The sequence below is a fragment of the Micromesistius poutassou genome (genome assembly GCF_964030765.1).
Source record: "Micromesistius poutassou genome assembly, chromosome: 22".
Lineage (NCBI taxonomy): Eukaryota > Metazoa > Chordata > Actinopteri > Gadiformes > Gadidae > Micromesistius > Micromesistius poutassou.
In genome coordinates, this window is record NC_140292.1 from 12989865 (window position 1) to 12999864 (window position 10000).

A 10000-nucleotide genomic window follows, 5' to 3' on the forward strand; every position below is an offset into this window, starting at 1 on the left:
TGTGTGTGTGTGTGTGTGTGTGTGTGTGTGTGTGTGTGTGTGTGTGTGTGTGTGTGTGTGTGTGTGTGTGTGTGTGTGTGTGTGTGTGTGTGTGTGTGTGTCCTTTGTTCATCTAGCCAAACGGATGACTAACGGGACAGTATTTAAAAGTGTGAATATGGATTAAGGGAAGATTTCCACGCTAAAATGTTTCTGCTCGGCTTAATCCTATAATATATCCTTGGCTACAATGTTTTGATTGTCACTAATACGTTTCGCGTGGGGTTATTGCCGGAGCACTTCCATCAGACCGAGAGCCTGCTCTCATTCTGCTCTCGAAGAGGCACGTTTCTGCCTTTTCCATCACCGCTGTTCCTCTCTTTTCTTCATTCTTATTTTTTCTTTATTTCTTTCTTTCTTTCTTTACGAAATTAAATGTTATTATTGGAATGTTGGAGTTTTATTAGGCTATATATAGCAGGGTAGTGGCATTATTATCCTTAAATATTAATTTAAAAAGTATTATTATTATCATTATTGTTGTTGATATCATTACTATTATTAGTGTTGTTATTACTATTATTATTATTTTCATTATTCCATGGGCCAGTCCAGTAAAAAAAAATGAAATTATTACAACAAATGACCCCCCCCCCCCCCCCACAGACGCTTTGGCACGAAGTGCGCGGGATGCCTCCAGGGGATCTCTCCCAACGACCTCGTGCGCAAGGCGCGGAGCAAGGTGTTCCACCTCAACTGCTTCACGTGCATGGTCTGCAACAAGCAGCTGTCCACGGGCGAGGAGCTCTACGTCATAGACGAAAACAAGTTCGTGTGCAAAGAAGATTACCTGAGCTCCGGGACGATCAAGGAAGTCAGCTTGAATTCAGGTAATTCAGCCCCCATCGACCTGAGGTGATGGACCGCTGGTCTGTCTCCGGACACACAGTGGCACAGTGTGGGTCGTTATCTGGACTTATCAAACACATTTTAAAATAAAGGAATAATGGTAGATTCTCAACACGCCTTGTGTAAAATAGCCATTCATCTGTTTATTCAGCTCAGTATAGTATAGGCCTAATATCGTTCTGAGAGACACACTCAAATTAGTTACGTATTAATCTAGGTGGGCTATTTAGAAAGGACACTAGAAAGGCAGGTTAATTTAGCCTGGGTCGGAGACCGCTTTAATTACTGGGCCGATTAAAATTCAGGACAGCAATTTGACCCGCGAAACCATCCAGAGAGGAGCTAGAAGATGCAGCCCATCCCACTATTAGGCCCTCGACGCCTATTGCTCAGTGATATTATTACTGCTAAACAACCCGCCCCTCGTTAATCCGACCGCCCCGTGACACTTCTGATAAAGATCTCTCTGTTTTTATTCCCGCAGTATCGTCGTGTACGGACAGAAGTTTATCGCCGGATCTGCAGGATCCGACACACGACGACATAAAGGAGACAGACAATTCCACGTCGTCCGATAAGGAAACGAACAATAACGAGAACGAGGAGCAGAACTCGGGCGGCACGAAGCGGCGCGGGCCGCGGACCACCATCAAGGCCAAGCAGCTGGAGACGCTCAAGGCCGCGTTCGTCGCGACGCCCAAACCCACGCGTCACATCCGGGAGCAGCTGGCCCAGGAGACGGGATTAAATATGCGCGTTATCCAGGTACGGCCCCCCTTTGTTTCTATTGGCTTGCTTTTTTACCAACATGGGGGGAAAAAAAGAGCAAAGGACCGCATTTCCAGGACTCGAGCCTGATACTCTGAGGAGGTATGGGGATAGAGCCCGAGGCCACCGGGCCCACCTCAGCGTGGTGTGGTCGACTGCTACTCGATCATCCTCGTTTCACATTTTAAACGGACAGCCACAACACACACACTGCACAGCCTCACGCCTGAGAATAACAACCCGGTGCGCCGTTTGCCTGAGAACCGCGGAGCAGAAAAGCACGTGGATATAGGCGCGCGCGCGCACACACACACACGCACACACACACACACACACACACACACACACACACACACACACACACACACACACACACACACACACACACACACACACACACACACACCTCATATCATATTTTCTACGGTTCAGATCACTATGCCTTGGATCTCATCTCTCCCTCCCCAAACACCCCCACCACAACAAACTCATTTATCCCCCTCTCCCTTTTCACACACACGCAATCACACGCACGCCTCGCGAACACACAAACACCCGCGCGCGTCGCCACACTGCGCGTGTAGGTGCGAGGGGCCTACCACTGTGTCAGAGTGATTAGCGCTGTGTCTGCTAGCTGTGATGCGGCTTTTTGTGTGCTCACTGTAATTATCACTGATTTCACAAATTTACATTCCACCCTCCCCTCGCCTCTCTGCCCTCAGCCGACTCACTCTCAGCCCGTTCGCCTCCTTATCAAACACCATCCATAGATCATCATAGGCCTATCATGTGTTTTGGATTTGTTTGTTTGTGTGGCCGTGTATGTGAGGGAGTGTATTAAAGAGAAAGAGGGGGGGAGAGAGAGAGAGAGAGAGAGAGAGAGAGAGAGAGAGTGTGTGTGTGTGTGTGTGTGTGTGTGTGTGTTTGTGTGAAGGGACAAGTGGATATGTGTGAAAGAGTGTGTGTTTGTGTGTGTGTGGTTGTGTGTGTGTGTGTGTGTGTGTGTGTGTGTGTGTGTGTGTGTGTGTGTGTGTGTGTGTGTGTGTGTGTAAGGAGATCGGTTTTCAATTACCAATACAACACAATATTCACTCAATAGATCAATCAATAGATCAACCAATATACCATCAATCAATAAATCAACCAACCAATCAATCAGTCACTCAAGCAGTTAATCAAGCGGCCATCAACCAATCCAGCGAGGATTAGTTTAATATAATCAGTTATATAAGGCAGGACGGCTGAATTAATCCGGGTTAGACATCCCTCCATTTCACTGTTGTTCAAATGTCTTTGGAGCCACAGAGAGTCTTTACTCGGTGTTATTGACTAGGTATTAAATACCATTGGTGTCTATGCGGGGCGCCGTGTGACCATGCTGTTCTGCAGCATGTGTGTGTAATCCCTAAGCAACGCGCTCTCAAGGGGAGCCGCGGCATTTCCATAAAAATGTACCCTACAGTTAGAGGATTGTTCTCACCGGCAGGTGCTGCCTGGCCTTCTGCAGCACAGACAGCCCAGCCTAAGTGGTTTTAGGTGTTTTGTGTGTGTGTGTGTGTGTGTGTGTGTGTGTGTGTGTGTGTGTGTGTGTGTGTGTGTGTGTGTGTTTGTGTGCACGTGTGTGTGTGTTTGTGTCTTTGTGTATGTGTTTATGTGTGTGTGTGTGTGTGTGTGTGTGTGTGTGTGTGTGTGTGTGTGTTTGTGTCTTTGTTTATGTGTGTGTGTGTTTGTGTCTTTGTTTATGTGTGTGTGTGTGTGTGTGTGTGTGTGTGTGTGTGTGTGGGGGGGGGGGGGGGGGGGGGGTTGCTAATCTGCAGCGCAGTGGGATTTGGCCTCCGGTGTTGCCGTAGTTTGGTGTCAACATAGATCATTATGCAGCTGTAATGTTAAAAAGCTTTGCAGGAAGTGCTATGTGCTTACAATGCAAAGTTATTCCTCCTCTTTGAAGCTTTCCATCTCCTGTCTTGCTTCTGTTAAATTGATGTGATTATAGAATAAGAAGATTGTATTTATTGTGTTCCAGTGGTTACTGTTGATGAGGACAAGACATTTTAATGCAAATAACGGTTCAAACTGCTGTTCTAATAATACTTCATATCTAAATGTCAAGCAACGATTATCATATTTATTTTCATTTTTGTGGTTTTATGAAAAATACATTTTCTTTGAGTAAAATTGTTTTCTTTCGCCTTCTTTGGAATACATGTCCCCAAAAAACATCATGGTGATAAACTAATGAAATTGAAATTATATTTAAAACAATACACTGTAGACAGTAGAGCTGTTTTTGTACCAATTTAGCAGTTTATAAAAAGAGAAGGCGTCTTCAGACTGTAATGACAGTAACCAGTCAGTAACCAGTCCTGACACAGCGCTGTGTGGTCAGACAGTAACCAGTCAGTAACCAGTCCTGACACAGCGCTGTGTGGTCAGACAGTAACCAGTCAGTAACCAGTCCTGACACAGCGCTGTGTGGTCAGACAGTAACCAGTCAGTAACCAGTCCTGACACAGCGCTGTGTGGTCAGACAGTAACCAGTCAGTAACCAGTCCTGACACAGCGCTGTGTGGTCAGACAGTAACCAGTCAGTAACGAGTCCTGACACAGCGCTGTGTGGTCAGACAGTAACCAGTCAGTAACCAGTCCTGACACAGCGCTGTGTGGTCAGACAGTAACCAGTCAGTAACCAGTCCTGACACAGCGCTGTGTGGTCAGACAGTAACCAGTCAGTAACCAGTCCTGACACAGCGCTGTGTGGTCAGACAGTAACCAGGGGCTCTGCGTGTTCCAGGTATGGTTCCAGAACCGGAGGTCCAAAGAACGACGCATGAAGCAGCTGAGTGCTCTGGGGGCCAGGCGACACGCCTTCTACAGGGGGCCCCGCAGGATGCGGCCCCTGGGGGGCCGGCTGGAGGATGCTGACATCCTGGGGCCCGGGGCCTACGGCTACTATGGAGGTGAGTCCATGGGGTCTTCTAACCACCTGTTCCAGTGTGCTGCTGGTGTGTGTTCTCCTGTGGACTGTATCTCCAGTTCCATGGATGTGAGCAGCTTGTGTTTAACCCCAGGATAAAGCCTCAAATAGACGTTGAACCCTGAAGATACTGCATGTGTGAATCACAAATTATAATCAGGCATCACACACATTTGTAAAAAAAAAAAAAAAAAAGCTGCTGCAGATTTTCAGCACAATTGATCCAATTAAATCCTTTATGTGTGGTTGTTGTTTTTGTATATAAATATGCAGAACCACAATTATGTATATATATTTTTAAAATAACATTATAAAGCCACCCAAGATGGCATTTCATATTCCAAATCCAAAAAGGTGTTTCATCCTTTCAAAATAGATTTTGATCGTTCAAACTGTGGGGAATGTGGAATTGAACTACCTCACTTATCATGCCAGTATTGGAGTGAAGTAATTGTTTTAATGTTGTAGGCGTCTAACTTAAAATTTGTATATATCTTTAATGATACTTTCCTAATTCGTCTGTAAAGAAGGGGAAGAAGGTATTCTGATCTCTGAATCAGTCTTTGATGCTTGCCTGAGTGTAGTAATGTAGTAGTGTGGGAGGATTTATTTTTTACAAAGACTGGTTAATAGCATCTCAGTCAAAACATCCATGCCATATAACACTTAAAGATGAAAGTAAATGAAATCCAAGGACATATGTTTACCGCAAAAAATAGTTGTCTGATTCCATGTGGCAGAGGTAAAGCTTTGTTGGTCTTGTGATGTGTTCAAGGTTTAGTGTACTGACATTAAGTGTACTGCCAGTGCAGGGCTCATGATGCACATAAGCATAACCTTCGGGTCTATCTGCACACCTTAAAGAATTTCAATTCATGAATTAATAATGTTTGCGTACAAGGGTGAAAACTCAAAAGGCAAAACCTACATGAATATGCAAAATGATTTTCGGTTATTAATTTCCATGACAAAACGTTTTTGCATTTAAATCAAAAAATTACAAACACCAGTATCAAAATATGGTAATGTGTTGTGTGAGCAGGAAATAGTGGAACACACTAGTTAGTTAATTACTGATTAGGTAAATAATGGGTGGACTAATGTTGGACTGTACTACATCTACCATCAATATATGTATTTAAAACGATTCTCACTGTAGATAAATTACCACAACGGACATTACAATTAACAGATCTGTTTCATGAGAAGGCATGTACACAATGTGTCATAGGTCACAATGCATAAATATATATATATATACACACATCAATATATATATACACACACAAATATGTATATATACACACAAATATAAATATACATACAAATATATATATACACATATATACAGCAAAATGAATATAGTATGAATTGAATTGATGGTGTCTTTTCATATACTGCGTTACATCAAGTGTTGCACAGAGGATGCAGCAAAATGGATGCAAGGAAGGATGGGAGGCTGGGATGGAGGTGTGGGGGGGCAGGAGAAAGCCTTCACACCTCTCTCTCACTGCTCTGCTGGGCCACTGCTTTTCACAGCCCTTTGTGCTGTCACAGCACAAGATGGTCGCTCTCATTACTGCACCTCGCCGCTTCCTTATGTTCATCTGCCACTCCTCACAGAGAGAGAGAGAGAGAGAGAGAGAGAGAGAGAGAGAGACAGAAGAGAGACAGAGAGAGAGAGACAGAGACAGAGAGAGACAGAAGAGAGTGGGAGAGACAGAAAGAGAGGTAGGGAGAGGGAGAGAGCATATGTTGGGTTTGGGTTTTGCGTGAAGCACTTGTGAATGTGATTATTATTATCTTATTTTTTTAAAGAAAAAATACAAGAAGTACATATACACACATGCATACAAACACACACAGACACACACACACACACACACACACACACACACACACACACATACACACACACACACACACACACAGGAACACACATAGACGCACAAACTGTTAATCAGCTTGTCGTTTTTTTTTCTCAAGGTCAGCCAAACTAGCGGGGCTGTGTTTGTGAGACAAAATAATTAGCTTGTTTAGTGATGCCCTGTCACCCTATATATGTGTAACACTGCTCGGGTTGCCAGTGCAGACAATCCCAGTAAAATGTGTTGTGATAAATATTTTCATCAGGTAACTCACAAGTGCCAATTTAGAAATAACAGTTGGCGAAAAATATGGTTTGGTTCACCAGGATTGTTTGGCATCACGTTTGGCCATCGAATGGAATTACGTGTAAAACCATGGGATTGAGCATGAATGAAGGTTGTAGAGATTTCAAAATAAGTAAGGTTAACCCGCATGAGATGATTAGTTTACAGCTTAGTTTTTGACAGAGGGGTACATTGTTTATCAAAGTTGAACACTTTGTTTTTTCATTGACATTCTTGATTTGTTTTTGTGTTTTCGAGGTTACTGAGGAATCTAGAATCCTCCTGCCTGCTGGACGCTGTGCAGCCCTAGAGGGCACTGGGGCTGTGGGGGAGTCATGACAGTCACTATAGGGTGTTCCCCTCAGAGAAGGAATGCACCGGGATGGACCTCCCGGTCTACCTGTAGGCAGAGCTAGATTCCCGGATCCCCGAGGGGTTCCTTTCCCACATGGATCTGAATCCACCATCTGGATCAGAGCTCCTGCTAAATGACTCGTAGTCATCATAACAGCCTCGGTGATGAGCTGCTCCGACGTGGCCTCTGCGCTTCAGGGTTCATGCTCACACATTGCTCGGAGAAATTAGGCTGTAGTTAATTGCTGGATCAATGTTTTCAACGCTCAACCCTCTGCCACCGTCTGGAAATGTGGTCCCGGTGACGAGGAGAATGCAGCCCAACATTTTCGTCTGACATTGTCCCTTTTCAAAAGGACATGCACCTTCAGGGCCCTCCATGCTGCTGGAGGTGGTTGTGAGGAACACTGGAGACAGAATGAGTCCTGATGAAGGCGTCTCTTGGACCAGGGGTGGTGCACTAGGGACATGCTGGTTTCATGGCCTCTGGGGAAACTCTAGTGGACAGGAAACCAGTTGATTATTAAACAGCCCGGTACTGTGAAGACGGCTAGGATGTTTTTATAAGGACACGACAACGCAACGCACAACAAGGCCTGGATTGCTTTGTTGTCCAGTGAGAGACGCTGTTTGGATGAAAAAGGGCGGTGCATTAAAGTGTTCCTGTGGGTCGTTTCATGTTTCTCTTTATGTCTTCAGTTGTGTTTGATGAGGACTAGGTACGAGATGGACGTATGAATTTGTTTTGCGTGTGTAATCGACAGGACCGCGGCGGGCTTTATTTGAGGAAGCAGTTTCTGTAGTGCAGCAGGTTGCACACTGCACATGGAAATGCGCTGGAGGAGTGGAGAGAGGCCGGAGGTAGAGTCAAGGGTTAAGGAAGACAGAAAGAAGGCCAGTCTGACGTCAGAGAGGGAAGCACGTGGGCTTTGTGCCGGGCAGGACGCTGTGAGAGGCCTGAAGAGCATAACGTTTAGATTCACTTTCTTTTCAACTGCAGAGGAAGTTCCATTCATTAGATTCGGATGTGAAATAACCAATAACAATTTTCTTTTTGTGGCATACTTGAAGAGGTGAGCAGGTGAATAATGTGACGGTTGAAATGAGCTAATGAGGTGAAAATAATCTTCAAAATGATCATTAGCTCAGAGCAGATAACATGAATATTTTATCTTCCTCCTGGTTTTGGATAATGAACTCCCAGTGTTGGACGCGTGTGTATAAATACCCTGTGCTAATTGTCTGCTGGACGTGGCCTCACTGTCGTCTCCTCCACAGAGTACCAGGGAGACTACTACGGCCCAGGGAGCACCTACGACTTCTTCCCCCACGGACCCCCCTCCTCTCAGGCCCACTCCCCCGCCGAGTCCCCCTACATCCTGGGCTCGGGCCCCGGGGGCCTGGAGGGCCCCGGCCCGCCGGGCCACCACCCGCCGGACGACCAGCGCTTCACGGACATGATCTCCCACGCGGAGACGCCCAGTCCCGACCCGGGTCTGCCCGGCTCCCTGCAGGCGGTCCCGGGGGAGGCCTACGGGGGGGGGCCCAGCCCCCCCTTCTCCCTGGCCAGCAACTCCAGCTACAGCGCCCCCATGTCGCACCAGGGGGGGGAGATGGGGGAGACGGCAGCCTGGTAGAGAGGGCCCGGGGGGAGGACTATGGACTAAAATCCCCCCCCCCCCCCCCACTATTTTTTTTCCATCCAATCAATTCAGGAGATTGTGCGAAATCCAATTTGTGGCGCGCAAGAACCCTTCACGTTTCTAAGGAGGTCTTTAGAATAATGGACTTGTTTTCAATGACTTCCCTCCATTTTTTTTGGACTTGAGATAACACAAAGATAAAGGACAAGGGTTGGAATATGGGTGCTGGAGAGAACACACACAACTAAATATCTGATTGGCCATAAACAGAGCCCAAAGAACAGTCCCCTGTGGACATGGGACTGGGGAACAAGAGGTAAACCATGGACGCTTCAGCCCGGCAAAAAATAAAAGCTATACGAAAACATGTCACCATCACTGGACGATAATGAAGGTATCTACTGCTTTGTGGAACTTTCTAGAGACACAGCATACAGGTCAAAAGGAAAAGCTTCTTTCCACTTTTACTCTTCCTTTCATGAAGGCATCGCTCTACAGACGAGTGTGTTTGTGTTCCATTGCTTCAGCTGGCTTCACAACTCCGTTGCTATTCATGCCATAATATTCACAGTTTGAAGGCCAGCTTTTAATAAATGCTTTAATGGTTCTGCTCGTACGTATTCCCGTATTTGTTGCTTCAAATCAAAACTTGCTGCTCCTTGTCACATATCAGGGTTTAATAAAATAATTGTACGTAACGTTTTTTAACACAGGGTTAGGGTTAGAGACTGTGTCCACATATGTGGCTGTTACCTCCCACTTGCTTCAGGCAGATAAACCTAGATGTTGATTCCTTTAATACACAATAAGTGTTCTCCAACATTGATTAAAAGGAGGTCTATGTTCCATTATTCAGATTCACAGATGCAATGAAAGAGACACGTGTACTCACTTATTTATCCTCATGCATGCATACACCTTATATATGTTGTTGCACATGCACACACACACACACACACACACACACACACAAACACACCAAACATAACATATGCACAAGCCCCCCCTAAAAAACACACGCTCACACATCCACTCGCAACTCACACACACACACACACACACACACACACACACACACACACACACACACACACACACACACACACACACACTCACAGACGGCCCTGATAGTCGCGCTCTCCACGGTACTTCACCTGACCTTCCTTTTGTTACTGTCCCTTTTAAAAAACATGTTTTAATAGAAATGATTTTCAAAAGAA

At 45.6% G+C, this 10000-nt stretch overlaps 1 protein-coding gene across 1 annotated transcript in view; it reads left to right on the forward strand.

The window, feature by feature from the left end:
- lhx5 (LIM homeobox 5) overlaps positions 1-8774 on the forward strand; it is a gene marked incomplete at both ends in the record, with an annotated part of 9805 nt that extends 1031 nt beyond the window's left edge. The window contains 4 exons of the mRNA XM_084486822.1: positions 646-869; positions 1373-1653; positions 4448-4613; positions 8416-8774. Coding sequence (XP_084342948.1) covers positions 646-869; positions 1373-1653; positions 4448-4613; positions 8416-8774 — 1030 coding nt within the window. The remainder of the gene's footprint in view (positions 1-645; positions 870-1372; positions 1654-4447; positions 4614-8415) is intronic.
- Between the last annotated feature and the right edge of the window lie 1226 nt (positions 8775-10000).